The sequence below is a fragment of the Pseudonaja textilis genome, chromosome 1 (assembly GCF_049901715.1).
Source record: "Pseudonaja textilis isolate UNSWEBS1 chromosome 1, rPseTex1.2, whole genome shotgun sequence".
NCBI lineage: Eukaryota > Metazoa > Chordata > Lepidosauria > Squamata > Elapidae > Pseudonaja > Pseudonaja textilis.
The window spans coordinates 135,917,756-135,943,080 of record NC_141990.1 but is presented as its reverse complement, the minus strand read 5'-3'; the positions used below and the strand labels follow the sequence as shown (position 1 = coordinate 135,943,080).

The following is a 25,325-nucleotide window of genomic DNA, read 5'->3' as shown; positions in this document are numbered from 1 at the left end:
AATGCTTGATCAAGCAAGAGGAAAAATTAAAGAAAAGAGAAAAGAGAATGATATTAAAGGAATGAAATTTGTATCCTTCAGATGTACTTTGTTGTAGATACTCAAATTAGGAATTGTTAGGTGTTTTGATAGGCAATCTTAGCACAGTTGAGATGAAGAAACAGTTATTTCCATTTTTGAATATCTATTGGTCAAAATATTGTCTAGCTTAGTTGAATACAGTGGTGGTATTCAAAAAATTTTACTACCAGTTCTGTGGGCATGGCTTGGTGGGCCTGGCAAGGAAGGATACTGTAAAATCTCCAGTCGGAAGTGGCATTTGCCAGTTCTCTGAACTACTCAAAATTTCCACTACCGGTCCTCCAGATCTGGTCAGAACCTGCTGAATACTACCTCTGGTTGAACACATTCTTTGTTTAATAGAAAACAGGTATGAAAAGAGTCTAGCTTTTATGTGTCAAAGTTAGATGTAATTTTAGAAATTGTGCTAAATGTAAATAAAAGTCAAAGAAATCCAAATTTGGAAGTTTAAGGTAGTAGATAGATTATACCAAATAAATGGGATTTTTGTTTTCTGGAGTTATATCTTCTTTAGCTCCTAAGAAAAATAGCTAATTTGGTTTTGGTTGAATTGTTTTACCTATTTGTGAACATAATGGACTAGTCTTCAAATGTCAGGGATCATTTGGCATTTTTTAGAGAGAAAATGAAAACTAAAACTCAGGTAATGAAGGAAATTATCTCTGTAATACTCAAGAACATGGAGAAACGCAAATACTCATTTCTTAAGAGGGAGGCTAAATAGAAAGTCAACAGTGTTTACTGTCTTTATTAATCATGAATATTTTTAAGACTTACTTTTTTAATGAGCAGTGGTATCTTTCATTAAAGAAATACTTTCCATTTTGAAAAAAAACCCGGCACATCTTGCAAGCTATGGCCATATAATTACCATGTTTTATTTAAATAATCCTAAGGAAATGAATTTGCATACAGAGGTACCAGTAATAAGCACCCATATAATGAGACATTTATCATACTTACAACTTTATGATAAAACTTGTCTACATAGGTGGTAAATGAACCTGTGTTTAAATGCTCTTTATCTTCATTCTAGTGATGGTGTCTCTATTAGAGTTCCCTTTTGATTAAAAGTCATCATTTCTATGCTTCCTATATTCAAGTAGTCTTATCTATAACTCTGATAAATCTTCTTTGGAGTCTTCCATTTCTCTTTGTGCAAGATCCTCATGGCTGTTTGCATGTGTTTTGAGGCCTGGTCTTTTAAAGACAGATTGTTTTTTGTTCCTTTTTTATTCTTTTATTTCAGCGTCTTCTGCCTCTTTGTGTGTTGACAATATTATTTTTTGTCAGTTGTCAGCCTTATACTTTCTCTTTAGATGTTATCGCTCTCTGAGGTTTTTTAATTTTCTGTTGTGAAATAACGCAAATGAAGTTTTCATTGTATTCATTCTGCCTTTATTTCATTCTTTGAGTATAATCCAGTAGATCTACTCAATGCTTTTTTAGGCTATGGCTTATATTTAGCCATCTGGGACTAAGGTATTTTGAGTTCATTATGGTTTACTTCTGAGTACATATAGAGGATTATATTGTTAGCCTTCTCTTTTCTAATTTAACTTTCTTCTTTCTTGGTATTTTGCCTTGTTTCATCCTTCTCTGGCTCCTGTTATCTCGAAATTCTTTATATATTATTTTTCAGGTCATTTTGGTCATTACAGGTAATCCTCAACTTAGGGCCACAATTGATCCCAAAGTGAGAGAGTTGTTAAGTGGATTTTGCCCCATTTTATGGCCTTCTTGCCACTGTTGTTAAATGAATCACTGTAGCTGTTAGTAACACAATTGTTAAGTGAATCTGGCTTCCCCATTGCCTTTGCTTGTCAAAAAGTTGCAAAAGGTGATCACATCATCCCGGACATTACAACCGTCATAAATATGAGTCAGTTGCCAAGCATCCAAATTTTGATCACATGACCACAGATGCTGCAGCGGTCATAATTGTGAAAGATGGTCATAAATCCCTTTTTTCAGTGATATTGTAACTTCGAACGTTCACAAAATGAACTGTTGTAAGTCGAGGACTATCTGTATTAATGCAAAGCTGTTTTCATTTCCTTGAGCTTTGGATTTAACTAATTATTTTTAGTGCTCTCCATATGTGTGGATATACATGCACACCTGTGTTTATAGTCATGTTTATAGTGCAGTGCTAAGTAGTTCTAATTATTTTAACTTTTTCTTTTTTCAGAAGTAAGATAATTAATAGCCACAATCACATGCAGGACCATATAGCTTTGCACTGAAGATAAATCCTTTAACAATATTTTTTAATATTCGGTAGGCACAATTGCTAATGCGGGAGTATGCTGCGTAGTGACGTGTCATTTCTCCTCAATTTAATATCAGCATTTTATTTGTTACAAAAGAAAGTCATGTGCAAAATTCAAATGCCTCTTCCTCCCCCCCACTTAAGAAATCCACTTATTAAGCATATTCTAATCTATTGGGGTGTACCATATCTTTATGTAGTGAGAATTATACTAATGTCCCATCCAGTGTAATAACCTGGTTGCTTGAGAGGGAAATAGTTTTCTAGTGATTATTTGTTTGTTTGCTTGCTTGCTTGCTTCTCTTTGCTTCCAGAGGCTTTGTGGCAGCTTATTGCCTCTTTGGGCGCTGAAGCCTGACAAGACTTAAGTGTGATACATTGTGCTGTTTAGTAAGAATTGCTTTCTTTGCAGTGCGAGGTAAAGTTTGCTCCAAAGAGATTGCGCTCAGAGAGCAGGCCCGGTGATGAAGATGAAGGAGAAGATGACTCGGATTCAGATGATGAAATGTCTGCAAAGGCCCGCTATTTTGGTTACCTCAAGCAAGGACTTTATTTTGTAACCGAAATGGAGCGTTTCGCTCCTTCAAGGAAACGTCCTCGCACGATTATAAAGAATTACCGGCTTGTGAATCTGAGATCCACAACCCCTGAGGAATTGTACCAAAGGAAAGTAAGTGTGAAACATAAGCTCCCTCTCCAAGTAAGGGTGATTTTGAAAATATCCTTAAAATACTGTAGAACATGAAATTATTTGTACGTTTTAGATCGTTAAGTTTTGAGTTTATTTGTTTACTTCTATCCTACCTTTATCGTTTTTACAAATAACTCAAGGTGGCCAACATAGCACACCTTCCTCCTCCTATTTTTCCTACAACAACCCTATGAGGTGAGTTGGGCTCAGAGAAAGTGACCGGCCCAAGCTCATCTGACTGATTTTCATGCCCAAGACAGGACTAGAATTCACAATCTCCTGGTTTCTAGCCAAGTGCCTTTACCAGTAGACCAAACTGGCCCGTTTTCATTAGATTTTATTACACTAATTTCATTAGATTTGCCTTCAAGGTAAAGTCTTAGGATAGGAACTGTGGAGAAGTCTATTCATTTATTTTCACATGCCACGAAAAAGTGATGGCCGTTTAATTTTCTTATGGGAAGAATTATGGAAATTGCCTTTTTTTCAGAGTTTTTTTCCCATTTAATAAATGTTTAATGCCTTTCCTCAGCACAAAAAGTCTGCTGCGAGGAGATTTCTTTTCCTTGGTTAGCATTTCAGTACCTTCGGAAAAATTCACACTTGTCATGTGATTGGTGTATAAAATTGAATGCCCCTGTTATTATGTTTATTATTATGTATGTTTGCAAATTCCTTAGGATGACCATGTTGCTGAATTGCAAACTTAGAGGTCTTTCACCATTAGTGAAAGATTGCTAGGTATAAAAGGTCATGTATAAAATACATGTATTCGGCATGTATAAAAGGTCTCACGTTGTTTACTTTCACACTACACGTTGACTAATTGCTTGTGTCTCAGAATTATCTCAGAGAGGATTACATGTGAATAGGACCTGTGTTTACAGATTCTCTGAAGAAAAATAAATGATAATTGTTAAAATAATAAATGTTTTGCATCAGAGAAGCTGACCCTTGCAATGGAGGCCAGGTGAACTACTTTAATTTCTATATGCTTTATTTTTAGATTGATAATGAAGAATACGGGGAAGCTTTGTCACTGGCTCAGACATATGAACTTGATTCTGACCTTGTTTATCAGAGGCAATGGAGGAAATCTGCTGTTAGTGTGGCTTCTATACAAGATTATTTGGTAGGTTTTATTATGGACCTTTCCAGAGGCTGTATCTACATAGAGCTTTGCAAATAAATTTAATAAATATGTAAGTAAGTACAGGTAGTCCTCATCTTGCAACAATTCATTTAGTGATTGTTCAAAGACTTAGGACCGTTTTTCACACTTAACAACTGTTGCAGCATCCCCATGCCACTTGATCAAAATTTAGACAGTTGGCAATTAATTCATATTTGTGACACCCCAGTCAGGTGACCCCCTTCTCTGACCTTCTGAAAAGCAAAGTCAATGGGGAAGTCTGCTTCACTTAACAGTGATACTAACTTAACAACTGCACTGATTCACTTAACAACTGTGGCAAGAAAGGTTGTAAAATGGGACAAAATTCAACGAATGTCTCACTTAACAACAGAAACTTTGGGTTCAATTGTGGTTGTAAGTCGACGACTACATGCAGATAGGGTTATCTCCCTTTTCATTCTTATTGCATAGCCAAAAAGCCATTCCTAAGGATTAAAGAGATTTTCTGCAGTGTTATAGCAAGGAGTTATATTGAAAAATTGAATGTGTTTAACCAAGCTGTGTTAAACCACAAATAGAAGGGCCTTTGTGCTCGATGAAGGTTTATTCTGATTATAAGTTTTGGCAATATATTAGGGATTATTATTATTTTTTAGCCGAGAAAACCAATATTTCTATCGTGTTCAAAACTGGACTTGAACCATGAGTCTATCCAGATCAGTTAATGAAGAATTCTAAACCTGCTTATGAATTGAATGTGGCCTAACTGGCTTTAATTTCCAATTCCTGCGTTAGATGGGAATAGCATTTTGTGAAACATTTATGGTAAAGTGCTTTCCATGCAGAAAAATTCAAGCTCAGTTCATAATACATTTTAAGACTGAATTAGTTTCTTGCCTGAGATATTGAAGAGAATATTTCTTGGAGAGGCTGCATAGATGGACACATGGATTAGCCTGATACAGTGAAGCAATCAATACTTTCCTTCCTTGCTTTATTATCAGAATGTTCTAAAAAAGTCAATATACTTTTTCCCCTGTTGTTTTTTATGGGGCAGAGCAAAATTAAGAAGCGTTCTTGGGTACTTCATGAATGCCTGGAAAGAGTTCCTGAAAATGTGGATGCTGCTAAAGAATTACTGCAATATGGCTTAAAGGGGACAGACTTGGAGGCTCTTGTAGCTACAGGGAAAAGAGAAGATGGTGGCAGGTTCGTTGGAATGGTTTATTGATTTGGCTGTCTTCTCTTGCAGTCTGTTTTAAGAAAATCTCATAGCACATGCTTAAAAATAACTTGTGATGGATGCATAACCTTCTGCGGTTCCTTTTGAATACCACAATATTACAGAAAAATGAAATGCACGAACCTGGCTCCTTACTTACTATAGAACAATTATCAAAAGAATAAAATCTACTTGAAAGTTTAATTAGATGCATGCAAAACCATTTTTTTTCACAATAGGAATAACGACCTAGGAATCTTTTGTTCCTGTAATCCTCCTCCTAATAACTTGGTACAAGTTTGATTCTGTTCTGCTAAATAGGGATCCAAATGTACTCAGGACTTTAGAGCAGCTATTTATTTATAGGTTTATATCCCACCCTAAAGCCTGGCCAGGCTGATTGGCATGGGATCCTGAAGGAGAAGCTATTGTCTGGAGGTAGATGGTTCACTAACAGAGAAGACACCCCACCTTTTCCCTCCAAATGCTTCTTTTTTTTTGGGTTTGCTTTAATTATTTTTATAACCTTAGTCCATTTTATATTTGTAATCACTGAAGGTTTGTTTTATCCTGATGGAAGCTACTCAGAGTTGTCTGAACCATCGAATGTGTGATAAATATATTAGATGGATGGATGGACGGATGGATGATACTGGTAGATAAATATTGCTTTTACAAATAACTCAGGGTGGTGAACATGTCCAGTACACCCTCTATATTCCTTACAACAACAAATCTGGGCTGGACTGAGAGAGTAACCAGCCTAAAATCACCCAGCTGGCTTTCATGTCTAAGGCGAGACTTGAACTCACAGTCTCCCACTTTCTAGTCTGGTGCCTTAACCACTAGACCAAACTTTTTATAAGCATGCTGTTTTCTATTTGAAAGTGCCAGATAGTATGATACCTTTTCCACTTGTAATCCTTAAATCCCACTTGGGACAATTTTATTTATCAAGTGATCTAGAAATGTTACAAATAAAATATATTATTTTCTGCTGTAAATGACAGCTCTAACTGTTCTGTTAAACATCTGTTGACAAAATTTTCACGAAAGGCAAGCTAAAGTTTTTCGCCAGTTGTTTCTCACTCAGTTGTCTTTCAGAGAACCATATTGTTGTCTGCAGTTTTATAAGCATTTCTTTTAAATGTGATTTTGCATCTAAGTATATCTAGACATTTTAAAACAACAAAATATTTTACTTGCTGAAAAGGGCAAAAACCTCATGGATTTGTTTTTGCTGAGTATTCCTTTAACTTTAAAAAAAAATATTGTAATCTAAATGTTCAAAAGCTTCAAAGTGAACAAAAAAGCTGGCTATTGATTAAATAACCAGCTTTTTATTCTTTCATTATTGTTATTCTCCCCAGATTTATCTTGCCGGGCAACATAGACATTGATGAACTACTTTATGAAGAATTTTTAACACCTGAGGAAGAAGCGGAGTTTAGAAAGGAGCAGGAAGTCATAAAGCATCAAGAATTGCTAGAATCAGTAGATTTCTCAAAGTAAATGAATTTATCAAGTTCAGTCTCATCTTACTGTTTTCTAACGTTCGCATACACGTTTATGAAGAGTTAAATACATTCTATTTCCAACTGTATGTATAAGAATACAATTATATATATAATATATAAATGTTTGACTAAACAGTAATCCAATTACGAATAGTGCAATTTATTGAATTTCCTGTTGAGGTTTAAAGTGTGGAAACAGGTACACCAGTCAAATGCTAAGAGTTTTTAGTTAAGTTGTCTAATGCACAATTGATGGCTTTAATACAGCTTTTCCCTACCTGAGATTCTCAAGTTGTATTAGACTTCAACTCCCAGAGTTCCTATCCAGCATGTGAATAGTTCCTGTAGAGCAAGGGTGTCAAACTCGTGTCATCACAGCTGTATCATGTGATGTATTGGGACTTTTTTTCCCCTTCCCTAAACCGAGCACGCGTATGGCCATCATGTGATGCATCCGGCCCATGAACTGGGAGTCTGATAGCCCTGCTGTAGAGCATTCATTCAGATGAGATCTGAATGTATATATACTAAATTCTGCAGTGTAAGTAAATTTCTTCAAAAGAAAAACTATTTAAATGCAAATTCTACATTATGAATGGCAGTCTGGATTAGGGTCATCACTATGTAATATAACACATTTAGTTGGATTCCAGGTGTATTGTATGGGACATCCAGGTGATCAAATAATATAACGAGTCATACTTAAAGCTAGATTGAAATTACTTTTTAAAAGGTATATTCTTTGCTTAATACTGGATCTCAATATGTATGATTTTATTTGGGTTATTATTATTTTTTGTACCATTCTTTGAGAAGATGTAAAAGTCTCTCCACCATTTATTAAAACACAGATTAACTCTGGAACAGAAAGAATTATGTCGCTGCAGGTTGAAACTACTAACCTATTTGGATCGGCTTGCAACATATGAGGTACATCAAATTTAAATTGTGGATTGTATTGGTTGGTTTGCATCTCATCATACAAAATTTTTGAAATGTTTCATCTGATCTTGTTTTATATTTTCAATCTATTTTAGAGTTTCATTATCACAAACAGTGAACATCAAGACTTAATTTAAGCCACATGTAACTTAAGAACAAATATCTCACTTAAATATTTCTTTTTCTTTAGGAAATTCTTGGAGGACCACATGCTGCTGAGCAAAGTTATGATGCAGAATTTTTCAAGAAGTTCCGCAATCAAAATATTGTGCATTCTGCAAGAACATATGCACGGGTATGCCCTCTCTTAACTTCTACAAAGCTTTTTCTATGAATTGGAAGTTTTTAAATTGGGATTTAATGCTGCCAGCATAAAAAGCAGCACAACGGTTCTCAGATCTATGTGGAAGTAAATCATGTTGAGTGCTAGCAGCTTATTCACAAGCCAAGTATGGTTGTACCTGTGGAATCCAGTTAAAATATGATTTTTATTTGGCATACACAACAATTAATGTTTCCTGCTTGTGTGATCTTTATCTGATATGGGATAGAGAGCAAAGGGTCCTTTAGTTCCTTTCTCCCCATGGATTTATCACATACTATGGAAGAAACAATGTCCATCAGTCACTTTCTGTTGGGAGATAATAAGCGAGGCCTATTTTAAGTGATAAAGTCTTTCTATCTAAATATTATGCTACTTGCTGATGCAAAGAACACTTGAGATATTACTCTCGGCGTATTGATCATAATTAATGGATACTTAACACGCAGCATGATAGTTACCTGAAAGGAAGACATCTCCCACCAGGGAAAGATAGACACCCCCCCACCCCCACCCCTGCACCAAGAATACAGACAAGGAAGCCTTGCAGTACCCATCTTTTCTGCTGGTATTGCTAACTCTATCTGAAACCTACACTAAAGCAATTTCTAAGTACGTGCATAAATGTGACACACACACATGTTAATGTGCATTTGTGTATATGCATATATACCCACCAGGAGTCACCAAAAAGGCAAAATCTGGTAAAAAAAAGTCCTAAATGAATTTAGTAGTACCAATTCAAATTAATTGCTTGTAAAAAGCATACTGTCAGGGTTCCAAGTAATAAATCCATAGCAAACAACATTCCAAGGCATGTAGATTCCTCAAAGAATGTTTTGATTTGGAATTATCATATTGGCACATATCTGGTGAAAACCGACTCTCAGGTCTCCCGCGGTTTTTACCTAATTAGAAGTAAAAGTGTTCCCACTTTCTCAAAACACTCAGTCACGTGGTCCAATTACAGAACGGGCTGGCAGCCGGGTGACATCACTCTGCCTTCTTCCGACTAGGTGTGAGAATGTCCTTGGTTCCCAAGAGAAAATATGTTGTTTTGGCTATATGTTCCCCTCTATCTCAATTCCCACCTTTGAAGCGGTCAAAATGGCTTCAGGGTTGACACATACTCTGTTAGTAAAATTAATTTCGTTTCATCTTACTACTTATCCATGTTTTGACTCATATATAAGTCACTTTCACACATAGAAACACATAAATATCCCCCCTCTTTTTCCTCCCAGGAGGATTGGGGAGGGGGAAGGAAAAAAAAAGAAACAAAATAGAATGGAAAATGGGTCAGAAGAAGCTGTACTGTGAAAAAGCATCTATCTAACTAGGTAAACTATAGGATAATTATTTAACTATAACAAAAAGGGTAAATATATATAGGGCAAATAGTCATGCCCAAGCACCAATTAATCTTTAAGACCATTCCTGCACTGCAGTAGTCTTTTCTGCAGTCATTCACCTTCATGTCATTGTTTCTTTGTTTTCAACAGTGTCTTTTATTCTCATAAAATGTGGAACAGCACCCTTACCCCCAATTTGCAAGTAATTCAAAGAAAATTATTCCCATCAGTAAATATATCTAAAGATTGACTTAAGTTTTTCAAAAAAGAAAATTACTTGACTTCCCATTAATTTCGTGTTCAGTATTTTTTTAAGCAGGATGTATACTTTTTCGTGAATATTAAAGCAGAACTTTATGTCTAGGAAAGTAATGTAAGAGGCTTGGAGATTTTATTTACATATCATGGATCAGATCTGCTTCCGTATCGGCTGCCAGTTCTCTCCAATTTTCCTGAAACTACCTCCCCACATGAATATTCATTTTTGCTGCCTGAAGCTTGGTGAGTGTATACTTGCTCTCTACACATCAGTGGAAAATTATACATTTCACTTTTGAAACTCGGGGATTTCAATTTAATAAAATGAGCAGAATTCCTGAGTAACAACTTAGTTAAAAATATGAGGTGCATGTGCCGCTTAGGAGAAATCCCTAACACATACATTTCTAGCAAAACTTCGCTCAGTTTGTTGCTTTTTTTCTAGAATTGATTAGTGTTTAATTTAGGTACAAGGCGTATACCTTAAGGATGCCCCTTTTTCAAAAGTGCATTTTTCCTCTTCCCACTTTAATAGTCACTGATCATCAGCGACATTCTCATTCTTTATTAAAATAAAATATGTGTTTGCAGTTTGGGATCACCTATCATTTTCTTTACTGTTCGCACGTTCTTCTTTGTTGAAGAGCAGATGAATTTCCTTCAACTGTTTGAAGTCTATTGTTATCTAAGTGCATGCCTGATTTAGTAATCAAACCATGTTTTGTCCCATACTGGATTACTGATCCATTCATTTCGTTATCCTCTATAATACTATCCATTGGTTCCTCTAGGTTTCACATAGTGATCCCGCCCAGTATTATCTCGGGAAAGAGCTTGTGGTCTTTTTCTTTAGATTAGAACATATACTGTATCACTGACTACATTTTTGCTGTTTGTGGAAGAATAGATTGTTGAGTGTATCGTCTTAAGACTGATCAATCTGATATTTATTCATCCTTATCTGGTGATGATGATGTGATATCCCAAGGGTGCTTTTTCAAGAGGCAACTGGACGTTCTTGTTTTTTTTGTTTTTGTTTTTTGTTTTGAAGATGTTTCGCTTCTCATCCAAGAAACTTTTTCAGCTCTGACTGGATGGGTGGGGAATGGAAGGATTTATATTCCTTGCAGACAGCTGGACATTTGCATTCTTTTCGAGAGTCTTTGAGGCCACCTGGAGGTTTATCTATATCTTCAGGGGTCACCTAGTGTAGTGCAAAAGGATGTGGATCCTTCTTGAAACTGCTGAAAGGGCTATGTTGTGGAGCTGTGCGTTCTGCAGGGTGTTTTCTGCCCCGTGTCCCTTCACTGTTGAACACAGGTGCAGACTGTTGGGGATAAGTCTGTGTTGTCTGCATCTCAAACTGAAGCGCAAATGGTTCCTGTAGTCTGCAATTTTTCTCAAAATCCGTTCATACTCCTGTACCATTCAAAGGGTTTTCATCCCAAAGTGCATAGCTAAATGTCTATGGGGTCATCAAGGTCATGGTTGTCTCAAAGGTGGGTCTTCGAAAAAACTTTTTTTTTTTGCTTTGACGACGTTTTGCTTCTCATCCAAGAAGTTTCTTCAGCTCTGACTGGAGGGTAGGGAATGGTCATTTGCAAGGAATATAAATCCTTCCATTCCCCACCATCCAGTCAGAGCTGAAGAAACAAAACATCTTCAGAGAAAAACCAGTTGCCCCTTGAAGAAGCACCTTTGGGACAACCATGACCTGGATGGCTTAGAATCTCCATTGATATTGACGGTGCAATGCTTGTTAATTCCTTTCTCTAGAAAAAACAGTTAGGTGGCTTACCTGAAAAGAAAACTATATTTATGCAATACAGAAACTATATTTCTAATTGAGTATTAGAATCAAAATCTAATAAATTTGCAAGATGTGAAACATATTTCATTAGTATCAGCATTTTGTGAAAGCTGGCAGTAATGAGAAAAAGTCACTTTTGAGTGTGTTCTGGGTTTTTACATTTAACAGTTTGGGGCATTTAATAGTTTTACTCATTGAGTTAGCTCCATTTAAAAGAAAGCAACTTTTGTTTAGAGGGCCTTAAAAGAATGAATACATCTGAAGCTGGCATGATGTATTTATCGGTACCTAATTTTAGATATAATATGTTGTAGTTTTTGGTGCTTGTCATAGTTCAAAATAAAAGCTGTCTTTCTACTCTTTTCTTTCAGTTTTTTTTTTTAAATAAAGGAAATGACATTTGCTATTCTAAATTATAGGACTTCTTTTTAATAGTACCTAAGTCCTATTGTGATTTTTTTAATGTGTTGAAATACTGTAAAATTTGAGATATTTTAAAAACAGCATCTCTCTTCCCCCCCAGCCTTCTTCTCTCTCTTTCTCTCTTTCACATGCGCACAGACACACACACATACACAGTGACTTAACTTTTTTCTTCGCAAAATGAAAAGCCTATTAGACAACCTAATCAAATCTTCATTTTATATAGTTCATTTCTCAGATAAAGCGTTTGGCTGTTTCTACTGCTATTTGGTCTTTATTGTGCCATGCTAAGGAAGCCCTTTCAAATTTTAGTGCAGTGTGAAAATGCTTTTTCTCGTGCTTAAAATAATAGTTCTGCTTTTAGATGTGATATGACTTTTCCCCCCATTATTCCTTTCTCTTGAGGTCCTCTCTATCCCAGAAAATACTGTTCCAGAGATATAGGCGAGAGATGGAGTCTCATGGACTAAATGCAGGGGAAGAGATAAATATAACAGATCTTGGTTAGGGAACCATGGGGTTCTGTTAACTTGAGGTCTTATCTAATTCCAGAAGCTGTCTTTAGAAAGCAACCCATTGTTGTTTGTCAGAAAATTCTATTTCAAACTGATTTAACCAGTGTCACTGTATTAGTGAAATGGATGGCACAGAAACTTAGTAAAGAAATAACTATCCTCAATTTAGGACTGGTTCTTTAATGACAGTCTGAAGTTGTAAAAGACTTCGAAAAAGCTACTTATTATTCATCATTGAAATCACGTGATCACATTTTGGGCCTTTGGCAACTGGCTTGCATTTATGACCAGTCGTAGTGTGCTGTGGTCACATGGCCATGCAGTCTGGGCAAAAAGGTCCATTGGATATGCTGGATTCGCTTAACAATCATTTGGTTCATTTAATGACTATGTGATTCATTTAACGATTCTGTTGACTCATCTAACCATTGTGAAAACAGTTTTAAAATTGAATCCGGTCACATGGTGCATCAACCTCAATGACTCACAACCAAAATTTCAGGCCCATTGTGGCTATAACTTGACAACCTGTAGAAGAGAGCTTTGCAGTTCATCCCAAAGACTGTGGAGGGCTATGCATGACTTATGGGTCACAGGTTATCTACATTAGTTGCCACTAACTTCTATCTGCAGCATAGAAAAGACTGTAATCTTGTAGTATTGAGAATGGTACTAAGAAGAGGATGGACAGAGGGGGTGGTAATAAAGTCTATCTAAATTTTCCTTCATGCCTTTTTAATCTAGTGAAAGGAGTAATATAATTTTCAGAGATAATTCTTTGTACAGTTTTCTAATAAGCCTCCTTTAGAAATTTGGAAAATCTTCAGAAAAGCATAGGAGATAATACAGTGCGGTTAATTTTCTGTTCCCTTAATATAAGCCTCTGATGGATAAAAAAGCCTTCTGCCAATTGGTTTACAATCCTTTAGCTCAAAACACAAATCAGGATTCACAAATGTGAGCGTGAGAAGACAGGAGAAAAAATGGTCTGACAGCAGGGGTGGGATTCTACCAGTTCACACCATTTGCTACAACCAGTTGTTAACATTCTAAGCAGTTCGGAGAACGGTTGTTAGAAGAAATTACTGGCCTAATCCTGTAAGGAAGGCAGGAAGGAAACATTCTGGTGTTGCTTACAGAAACTGCCTCTCCGTTAACCCTTACTACTTTCTTGGCAGGACTAGACTTCCTGTCTCAGGAACGTCTCCGGAGTTTTTTTCCACTCCTTTGCTGTTACTTTGCTTGTGTGGGGTGACCATTCAAAGTTACAATGGCACTGAAAAAAGTGACTTATGACCATTTTTCACACTTACGACTGTTGCAGCACCCCCCACAGTCATGAGAGGCCAGACAAGGAGATGCGTACCTCAGTGTGAGTGATACTGAGTTGGCCACGCCCAGCCAATAACATGACCATCAAGCCATGCCCACCAACTAAGCCACGCCCACACAACCAGTTGTTAACAAATCCCACATCTGTCTGACAAGATGGGACATTAATATTTTGTGGAAAAATTTCTTTACTTCTTAATATCTACAGATGACATACTGTATTAGTCTATTTCACCCTGTCAGCTTTTTTCATTGTATTTTCTTCTATCCCTATTAGTTTTTAGTCTTAGTTTCAATTATTTAGTCTTAAGGCAGCATTTTAATAGAAGTCAAAACAGTGATTTTCCTTCCTTTCAAATCTAGTCTCTTTTTAAAAGGGTTGAAAAAACTGATAAAACAGTGTACAGTGTTTAGATACTCAGACTGAGGGGCATTCTTTGTAATTTAAAAATAAATATTAAAACTTTTATATATTCTGAAGAGTATGGCCATTTGAGTTTAAGAGAACATCTCTTGAAAATCATGCCCTTCATCAGCAATAGAACTGCATATAGCCGAAGCTTTGTAATTTTTTGTTTCTGTTTAAAAATAATTTTGCAATGTTATAGCCAATGTACATTAGTTATTCACAGCAATCTCAGGTAAATGATTCCCTCATCAGCTGTAATTTTTCTGAAAAGCCATTTATGGCTGCCATGAAAGGTGGTGAAAGAGAACTATATTTTTAAAGCAACGGTTCATAAATATGCTCCCTTGTCTACACTAAATTTCTTTCAAATGTTTTTGTTAAGCTATATCTTTTAATGTTTGACTCCTCCTGATAACAGCTCCCATACTACAATGTCATATTAAATTAATTCAGCTAATTATGGAATGAAGGGAGAAGAAAATAATTAACAGCCAATTGGCATCCTGGGTATTTATTTGACAGATCTGAAGACTGTTTTCAGTTGGACTGGTATGCTATTAACCTGTGTTTCTTTCACTTTCAGTATCAGGTCCCTGTAATGATCTTATTGACAAAGATCTATCAGAACAGATTATTGGCAGAGTAGTTGTGGTGTTTGTTCCAATCTTTGCTGAACCTTTACAATGCATTGATTCAATTACCTGATGTGAGATAGCAGGTTTCTGACAGCTTGAAGCTGTTAATTATACTATATTTTGTTAGAGGAAAATTTCATACTTTCCATTATTGGGGTGTCTATCCACTATCCACTAAGAGCTGTGATGGTGCAGTGGTTAGAATGTAGTATTTGTAGGCTAATTCTGCCAACTCCTAGCAGTTCAATCCTGACTGGCTCAAGGCTTATTCAACCTTCCTTCCGAGGTTGGTAAAAGAGGACCCAAATTATTGGGGGCAATATGCTGACTCTGTCAACCGCTTAGAGAGGGCTATAGAGCACTGTAAAGCAGTATATAAGTCTAAGTGCTATTGCTATTGCAATTGTAGTTTATGACGAGAAAGTCCTTCTATAGAGTTGATAAAATGCCCTTTAACTACATAGTTTTTGCTTTTTTTTAAATTAAGAATGCCTTTGCATACTTCTTTTACTTGAAATGCTCTGAAGTATTCAGTGTCTCAGTCTTATAATTAAACAAGTCTTTCTTCTTAAATATTTTGTTTGTGTAGTTGCTTTTTTATAAATTGTTCCCTAAGAGCACAGGGCCCCTTGTGAAAGTTTGCACAGCAGGAATTGTTGAAACAAGCAGCAGCGGAACCTTTCAAGTATATCTGTATCTTTATTATGGCATTATTGCCGGAAGACACAAGATACATCAAATATGTATATCAAATAAATGCAGACACACACACCTAAAATCAATAGATATAATCAAAAGTTAGCTTAAATTAAAAAAAATAAACATAGAAAATAAGAGAGATGGTAATGACAATTACCAAGATTAACAAACATCTGCTGAAAAACCTTGCCAAGAAAACTTCAGGGACTTGTCCAGGCAATCTCTGATAATTGGTCATGATTGAAGAAAAAAGAAAAATAGAAGAAAAAAATAAGTAGAAACACAAATTTGAGCAGCCTAGGAGAAAACATTGGAATCCTGATCAGACAGAAGAAACAACAAATAAGGTTCTGACTTACTGCAGAATATTGCTTCAGGATGAGATAAATAAATGTCATTCAATATTTCCTGTAAAGAGAGCAACAGAAGCTCAATATTTCCTTAGAACCCTCCCTACAGGGACAAATAGACTAATGTAGAGGAATCTATTTCTGGTGAAATTGTTTAAAATGTCTGGGTTATTTCATTTAAAAAAATGAAATGACATGTACCATCTATCTTTCCAAAATAACTAGAAAAATGAATTACGTTGCCTTAAATTGTGCTTGTCAGCTAAGTGTGCAAAACCAGATTATTCCTTCACACACATACACACATCTTTTTTGTAACACCCAAGTCTACTGTGAAGGATTGGAAGGTTTTTCCAAGCAAAAGGGGAAATGGCAAGGAAAACTAAGGGAAAAAATTGTTGTACAACCAGAAAAACAACATATTTTCTGAAGAAGGGGTAATAATAAAATTTAGTTTATTATATTTTAGGGGTGGTTTCAAGAAAAATGTGGAAGTTAAAGGACATTTTTAAAATTCTGTTGTGGAAACTAGCGAATAAAGTTTGAAGAAAAAAGAGGAAATTATCTCAAAATTAAGGCAACTTTTTCAATAGTCTCCTGAGGCATTTTTTTATAATATATTTTACATTTATTATATTTCTCAAGAATCTTCATCAAACATTGTTTTATTTGTATTTCACATTTCTAAACTGCCCATCTCCCTTAAAAAAATACATGGAAAAACATACTTGAAAAATCGAATTAAACATTATTGTGTTTATGTGTAAGTAAAAAGCATTAGGACTGAGCCGTAAGTGCAGTTCATTTATTAACATAAATTGAATACATATTTTAAAGGTAACTTGGACTAATCTCAAAAGAAATCTAAAGCAGGATTGGCTTGTTTAGTAGTTTGATAGAAGACTGTGTTAACAAATCCCAGGGCAGTTGGCTAACCTCTAAGACATTAAAAAAATCATCCTAGAAAAAGACAGTGGGAAATCCCTCCGTATTGTGGCAAGAAAACTGTGGGCTTGTTTATATAGATCTGGCTCGAGGGAATCTTCATATTTTACTATATAAGAGTCTAAGTACAAAGGTTTTTATGCATTGTATTAGGAACAGAGCATACAGGGTATGCATTGTGTATTATGTTTGTTGATTTGGCTCAAAAAGTTTTATTTTTTGCAGAACACACTACCACAGATAGTCTTTGACTTACAATAGTTCATTTAGTGACTGAACAAAGTTACAAGGGCACTGAAAAAAGTGACTTAATGACCGTTTTTCATAGTCACAACCTTTGTAGTAGCCCCTTGATCATGTGATCAAAATTCAGACTGGTTCATATTTATGACTGTTGCTGTGTCCCAAGGTCATGTGATTGCATTTTGCAATCTTTTGATAAACAAAGTCAATGGGGAAGCCAGATTCAATTAACAACTGGGTTACTATCTTACTAATTCCAGTGACTCACTTAACAACCATGGCAAGAAAGATTTTAAAAGTGGGCAAAACTCACTTAACAAATTTTTCACTTAACATCAGAAATTTTGGGCTCAATTGTGGTCATAAGTCAAGGACTACCTGTACATCTAAATGGTCTGCTTCTAACCTAATTAACTTTCATGAAAAGTTAGTGACAATCAATGTAGTGAAAGATAAATTTGTATGATCTCTTTCAAGACTTTGTACAAACACATTTTAACAACGATCTATTTTTTCCCTTCATTTATTATATCTCCCACAGTAGAACACAGCTAACATTTATTGATCTGGTGAGCAGTTATCAAAAGTTTTTCTCCTGTGTATGGGTCTTTGGACCCAGGCCATCACATCTATATGTTATTTTTTATCCTTCTGATGCATTATCTACACAATTTTTACATAGTATAAATGTGCATCTGCGTGCCTTGATTTTATATGTTGAGTGTAAAATAACATGTATTAGACTATTTTGTTCATTAAATGTACAAAAGCTTCTTATAATAGGGTTGCTTTCTGTTCTATGTTGAAGGCTCAAAAATATTCGCAAGTTCTTGCCATTGGTGTGACAATATATCTAGTTTATAGGAACCAATTGTAAGTATTCAGTATTTACTGTCAAGGAGTTCTTTACCCCAATGATGTCATTAAAAAAACCCTTACAAAATATCTAATGGAAACAATAAATAAATAGTCAGGATGAAAGATGTTCCAGTGTTTTGGAGACTTTTTCTAGCAAATGCCTGAGGTGCATTTAGTCTACTCTTTGAAAGACTCCCTAGATAGCATTTTGGAATATTGTGCTTAATTTTAGGCAGCATAATTTTCTCTATACTGGCAGAGTGCTGATATGAATTCCTTGGCTATTTGAAGCTTGAAACCCTCTAGGAGAGGCTATAAAATTATCTCTTTACAGGGAGGAGAAAACATGTTATTTTAATGGTTCCTTTTAAAGGACTTCACTTATTTACAGAGAGGAAAGAGCCTGGCATCTGTTGGTTTATAAATGTAATAGTCAATAATGTGAGTTTACTTTGGCTTGGTGGTCTCTTGCCTTGGTTAAAAATGAACTCTGGAGAATTTTATTACAGAAAAGGCTTTTTTCTGCCTTAAGCATTGCGCTTAAATGGTGAAGCATCTCTTATGTAGATTCAAATACAGGTTTCATTTTTCTTATCTCTTTATGCAAAATGTTAGAAGCTTAAGATAATTTAAAGGAGTATCCTACAAAACATTTAAAGGTGATATAAAGATGCTAAACAGATATTACCTGCTTGTTACAAATGCATTCAATATCCTTCTTTATAATAAAAATCAAACAAGAATAACAAGGTTTTTCGATGTCTTTAGTTAAACATTATTTTTAAAAGAACTAGGGACGTCATTGTTATAAATAATAGTGTCTCTGCTGTTAAACACATCTTGGACCCAGCTTTTCTGTGTTCTCCCCTCAACCAGCATTGTGAATTCACTAAGCTTATCTAGTACTGCTTTCCTTACTCTGTTTGCTTGCTTCCCTCTCTCTGTGTTTATCTTTGCATCCCAGTTAAAATTTGTTTGAAATGCTAACCAAGATTCATTTGGATCACAGTGTATGATTTAGCAAAATGAAACATGCATGTCTCATATTATTTTTAATTTAATGTCCTTCAACTTTCCCACAATGAGTTATCTATACTTTGAACTACTATCTTCCTTCTTTAAGTTTGTAATTTTCATCACCTCTTTTTTTTTCTTTTGCAATTGTACATAAACATGCATTGCCATTTTAATTTTAGCAATATTATTTTAGCAATATTATGCCTTGGATACTCTTCCGACAAACATTTAATTTTTGAGATGATAGCAATACATCCAATTCTTGTGTTACATATTTGATGAGGAAATATTTCTGGTGTGGTGTCCAGCCACAAGGTGATGCTTTTAGCTTTCCTAATGCTATACTATTGAAAGAATCTAAAGAAGTACCTGTTTGCATGTAAATCCATTGCCATGCCTAGCTTTGTGATATTTGCCACAGTCATAAAAGACAGAAACATTTACAACTGTTCATTGGCATTTAATGCCATAGTGAAACATAGATTTATTTGTTCTTGCATGTTGTAAAGCTTTGCCTGAGTACTATGTGATTCCAGGGCTCTGTATATTAAGAGTAAAAGGAGACACACCAATTTAAATTTTGAAATTCCAAAATGGTTTGTTCAGCTTCATCTGTTCTGTAATAATATTCATAAGGTACTTAACCTTGTTCTTTTAGCTTATTCATGTTAACAGTATAATCATCCTCTATCCAGTCATTTCCAGATAAAGCCAAAATAAGTACATCATGTTTGCAGAAAAGATTAAATTCTTTATAGAGGTTCCTGGTTAGAATTAACATTAATACACAACATTAATATATGTTGTAGATTACATTGGGATGGATCAGTTCCAGAAATGAAGGCAACATACAGTAGGCATACCGTGCTCAAGTTATTATATTATTTGATAAAGCTAATGGCCGTGTAAAAGAGATTGGGCACACGCCAGAGGATTGGCTGTGTTTCCTTCTCTTAGGAGAATATTAGTTTATTTAGCTATGAATATGAATATTTTATGTTTTATACATGGATAAAATCTAAAATTTCATAGCAAATTTTTACAGTAAATCTGTCTCCACCCCAATGTGTTGCCATTGTGCAAAAGAGAAACAAGAATTTCCCTATTTACCTGAACCCTTCATTGCCCTACCAGGATTGAGACAAATATTTTTTGACAGATAGATTAGGTTTTCAAGCGATAGTCTTTGCAGAACCCTAACTTGTTCATGAAGTCTACGCTAAAGAGGTACATCATCCCAGCCTGTAAAGGGCAGTAGGGAACAGGTCAAGGGTATCATGGAAGAAGCATGCAGAAGCCCCTAAATTGGGGGTGGGGTATCACAGCTCTTTGTTTCAAAAAATGGTTTGTGAAATGTATCCTTGCTACAATGGGGAGGAGTGATTCAGTGCAATAGGAAATGCTAAGGAAGGAGTCACCCAGTGACTTGGCACTTCATGAGCTGCACCTCGACCATATGTGAGGGATGCTGGTTGGGGAGAGCAGGAGATAAGTACTGAAGAGAGAGTATACTTACTTACTGTTACCTGGCAACATTGATCAGTCTTCTCTCTCTCAACTAACTGGGTTCCAGAAGAACTGTAGGAAAAAGAAAGCAACAAAAATGGCCTCTATTTTTCCAAGCCACCAAGTAAAGACTTTCCATGCCCCTCTCCCACTGTCTCTGATTGGAATCCATCTTATTAACAGATTGGAACCATATCCCTAGGATGGGTCCCGAAGGCCCAGAGCTAATGAGCTTTACATTAGAGAGAAATTGACTTAAGTATCAAATAGATCAGATGTCATTAAATATCATTAAATCACTGAAGCAGGAGTCCAAGTAATTGTTTCTTCATTTTTTGCGAGGAGGGGGGGTCTGTGTTATTTCGAATAATGGCTGTGGCAACACCTTGACTTAAAAGCTTAGCTCTAACTTATTTGGAACAGATTATCATTTTGTCATAGCTTGTCTTTTAGGGTGTCCGTGACGTCTTTTCAGAAACAGAAATCAGGAATTTAAATCCCACACCCAATAGTTTTTTAATTGGACTGTAATAAGCATAACACTCAATAGTTACTGTGTATTTGATAGTTACAAATGATGCTAAGTAATTGCTACTGTACAGAAATGCAGAGAAAGTCTTTGTGTAGGAATCTTAAGAAATTAAACAGAGAGAAGATCATGTATGAGATAATACCAAAGAATATTTCTCAAGAAAATGTGCTCACTAACCTTGAAAACCATTCTTCTTCTTTTTTAGTGTCAAGATTTTGCTTGACACTAGGCTAATGTACTGTTCTTTTAAAAAGCAAATTAATTAAAGTCTGGTGGGGAAAATTTAACACCCAGAGGCTACTTCCAGATCAAGGAAAATTCTCAGCTTTCCTTAAGTGAGGAAAAGGTTAAATTCTCTCTTGATGCTAGTTTTGATTTAATTATTTTAATATGCCATCCCTACTGACTCCTTTGGCATATTAAAATCTTTGCAGATTAAATGCAAATATCCATTCAATGCAGGGGTGCAATCTTTAGGGTTTAGAATTTTCTGATCAGTCACTGCCATCTTAGATCTCATTAATGAACAGGCAAATGCAAAATGTACATTTTGTGCCATCATACATCACTATACTTTTGATTAGTGAAAAACTACGACTATTGGGAGTAGTAATGTAATGGAGAGCATTGCTGCTGATCAACCATGATTTTGTACTCTAAAAGTTGAACTGTGCATTTCATTAGATTAGATTTTTAACACTTTGCATATAGATAGTCCTCAATTTACAACTACCGTTGAGCCCAAAATTTATGTTGCTAAGTGAGACATTTGTTAAGTGAGTTTGCCCCATTTTATGACCTTTCTTGCCACTGCAGCTGTTAAGTTAGTAACATGGTTGTTAAATGAATCTGGCTTCCCCATTGACTGTGCTCGTCAGAAAGTTGCAGAAGGTGATCCCGGGACACTGTAACTGTCATAAATATGAGTCAGTTGCCAAGTGCCCGAATTTTGATCATGTGACCATGGGAATATTGTAACAATTGTATGCGTGAAAAACAAACATAAGACACTTTTTCCATGGCTGTTGTAACTTTGAATGGCCACTAAATAAACTGTTGTAAGTTTGAGGACTATTTTATTTCTATATTTGCCACAGCTACAGAGAAAATGCACTTGAGATTGTTCCTTGGAGTGAGAAAAAACACAGAGAAGAAGATTGGTGTGAAGGGCCATCGTGCAAGTAAGTATAATTTAATTTAATTGGATATTTGCATTGGTGATTAGACTTTTCCTTTAAGTTTAGTAGGACCAACTATCCATGGGAAATCCTTCATCTACAGTCTTTCTGTGTTTTCCTTTGAAAACAGAATGCCAATTGCATCCTTTTTCTCTTTTTTAAATATTTATTTCTGTTAGATTTTTTGATACAGTAAAATTATTCAAAAGAAACAAACAAAAACAATAAAAAGTAAGAGTCATTTGCTCATCTTACAATTATCAATTCTTTTCCCCATCTTCTTTAGCTCTTTTTAATCCCCAAATCATTAATTCAATCTTTTGTTTTTTTCCAATAAAAAGCTCACATAAAGTTTCTAATCTTTTTTAAAAAATGTTATTTTTTTCCATGACCGTCTCTATTTCTGCAAATTTAGTCAACTTTATAACCCAATCTTCCACTGTAGGCCTTGCATCATTTTCCCGTATTTTTGCATTCAGTAAGCTTTCTGCAGTTATTTCATTTCTTTCTCGAGAGAACTTGCAGCCCTAAACAGATGAAGAAACACTTCAAAGCTTTGAGTATGCTATGATAAAACTAAGTTTATTAATCAGAGCTGGCAGGCTTTCTTCAGAGTTTATTTTGAGATACATATAGTTTAACTTTTTGTTCTCATAACCCTAATAACCGTAGATTTCTTAAATGGACGCTGCTTCTTCTTCTCTGAGTTTTTCTTCGTAATAATATTGTGTCTTGGGGGCATTACATTAGGTCTTCTACTCATAACTAACTAGATTCTGGTAGCACTAACATCTGCTCAGAGAACTAGTTTTGTACATAACAAGATACTAGGGATTAAATTATTTCTTTTTAGAAGAACAGAATTTCCCAATTCTGTATTTGATATGTAATTGATATTGCTTTAATTGCTTATTGGAAGCCACCCAGAGTTGATGTAAGATGGGTAGCTATGTTTTAAATAAAATAAATTTTAAAATGAAATAATTATTTACAATATTTTTATCACATTTATTTTCTTTTCCTCTTTTCCTGCCCCTTTTCTCATAAAGTTTCTTTTTTACCTTTCTACTCCAGTCTCTTTCTAAGAAAGTGGCACTGAATGCTTTAGTTTTGTAATGCAAGTAATCATCTATCTCATCACATGCACAGAAATCCATATACAGACACAAAGCTATATCTACATACTTCTTGCTGTTGAACAATGGTGCAGGTTACTCTATAGAGTCAAATTGTTAATTTGGTTGCTTGGTAGACACATTTAGTAGAATTCCTACCATGGTGACAAGGATAGAAGACAGTATCCATTCTCAATGCTCCTACCATCATGAATTGCAGTCAGGAGTTAATGACAATGCCCTTACTTCTATTTGGACAAAATTTTGCACCCCAGTTAGAATTGAAGAGGCCCAGTGTGCCAAGAGAACAATTTCTGAACACAAGGGAAACCCATTTGTACATTAGATATACTTTTATGCTTATATACAGAGACTAATTTATGCACTTCCAGTAGTGTAATAAAAATGTGGACAAACATAAACTCCTGTTGATGCAGCAATAAAGTTTAATTACTTAGTGATGAATGGAAATGCAGTAGGTGTAATCAATTTGTTTGTATATGGATGTTCCTTTAATGAAAATCCCTTTATATGTACTAGAAATATCAATGTAAATCCTTTCTACATGTTTTTTTTAAATATACCAATGATGTCTCAGAATAAAATATTTAAAGGAGAAATGAATCTGGTTGTCTGTCTGTCTGTCTGTCTGTCTATCTATCTGTCTATCTGTATCTTACCCAATTCTCAATTACTCTAGTGGTTCTCAACAACTAAAACAAGAAAAATACAATTAATTTAAAGACTGACATATCAGTATTTTAAAACTTTGTTTGGAAAGGATTTGTAATAGTAATAACATTTGGTTGTTGACTGGTCAATCAGAGGTAGCGTACCCAAGTACAATGAAATTAAAAATGAAAGCAAAATTAGGAATAAAAAATAGCTGAATCACTAAAGGAGGAAATAAAAATAACATGAACTTGTTGATATAGTATACGGCTTTTTGGGGGTGGGGGGTCCTTTTTCTTTTTAACAATGATTCTTTGAAATTAATCATATTGAGTTTTATAGCCACTAGTTGTTACTCATGCATTCAGTTCCTTTTCCACATAAACATCTGATTTCTGGATCCTGCATCTATATTTCTGTTTGTGATGCTCAGGTTAATTATTGATCCAGTTCTTCAAGATGAAAGTGAAATTTTGTTCGACTCTCAGCCTGAATTGTTGAAATACAGAGCAACTGACCTTTCAATAAATTTAGTTACAAACTGGTACTGGAAACGAGCAGAGGAGATAGAAAATTACTCTATGCAGGTAAACACAAGACTACAGATATATATTTTCTTATTTTGAAAACTTCATATACTCTGCTTTGTGGAATTAAAACATATAGTTTCATATAGATTAAATCTGACTATGTTTCATATGTTGTACTTCCCTTTGGATATTATGCCCAAAGGTGCTTTTTCAATAGGCAACTGGACTTTCTTTGTTTTTTCCTTAAAGACATTTAGTTTCTCCTCCAAGAAGCTTCTTTGGCTCTGACTGGTTGAGAAGTGAAACGTCTTCAAGGAAAAAAAAAAAAAAGTCCCAGTGCCTATGAGACAACCATGGGCTGGATGACTGAGAATCTCCATAAACTTTGGATATTATATATAGTGAATATGCAATATGTAAAGGAATGTTTTCACTTGTAATCTACCATATCAGAGCTAGGTTACTAGTTTTATTAGAGATTTTTTATAGCTTTGTAGTGTTTCTTCAGCAACAAAGGTGGATAAGTGGGAGATGTCAGTTCATCTTCCAAATATTCTGTTGAGCTGTATTCAGTACATTTAAAATAAGCTTTCTATTTTAAAGTGTTCACCAAACTGTAGAATAATGTTATTGTGAGCTTCTGCCTATTTCAAAGAGCTCTCTTGTAAAGTGCTTGTAAAAGGCAAAGATTTTTAAAGTTGTGTTTGCTTTCAAAAAAAGCCAGTCTTACTTTTAGTCCAGTGTCTTTTAAAAAGAGGATTACA

General features: G+C 35.1%; 1 protein-coding gene across 1 annotated transcript in view; it reads left to right on the top strand.

Moving 5' to 3' along the window:
• Positions 1–25,325, top strand: part of NBAS (NBAS subunit of NRZ tethering complex) — a 155,618-nt gene that overhangs the window by 31,816 nt on the left and 98,477 nt on the right. The window contains exons 15-23 of the mRNA XM_026695307.2: positions 2,766–3,023; positions 4,051–4,176; positions 5,237–5,388; positions 6,772–6,909; positions 7,770–7,848; positions 8,051–8,155; positions 9,899–10,035; positions 22,164–22,247; positions 24,465–24,618. Of these exons, the coding sequence (XP_026551092.1) occupies positions 2,766–3,023; positions 4,051–4,176; positions 5,237–5,388; positions 6,772–6,909; positions 7,770–7,848; positions 8,051–8,155; positions 9,899–10,035; positions 22,164–22,247; positions 24,465–24,618 (1,233 nt within the window). The remainder of the gene's footprint in view (positions 1–2,765; positions 3,024–4,050; positions 4,177–5,236; positions 5,389–6,771; positions 6,910–7,769; positions 7,849–8,050; positions 8,156–9,898; positions 10,036–22,163; positions 22,248–24,464; positions 24,619–25,325) is intronic.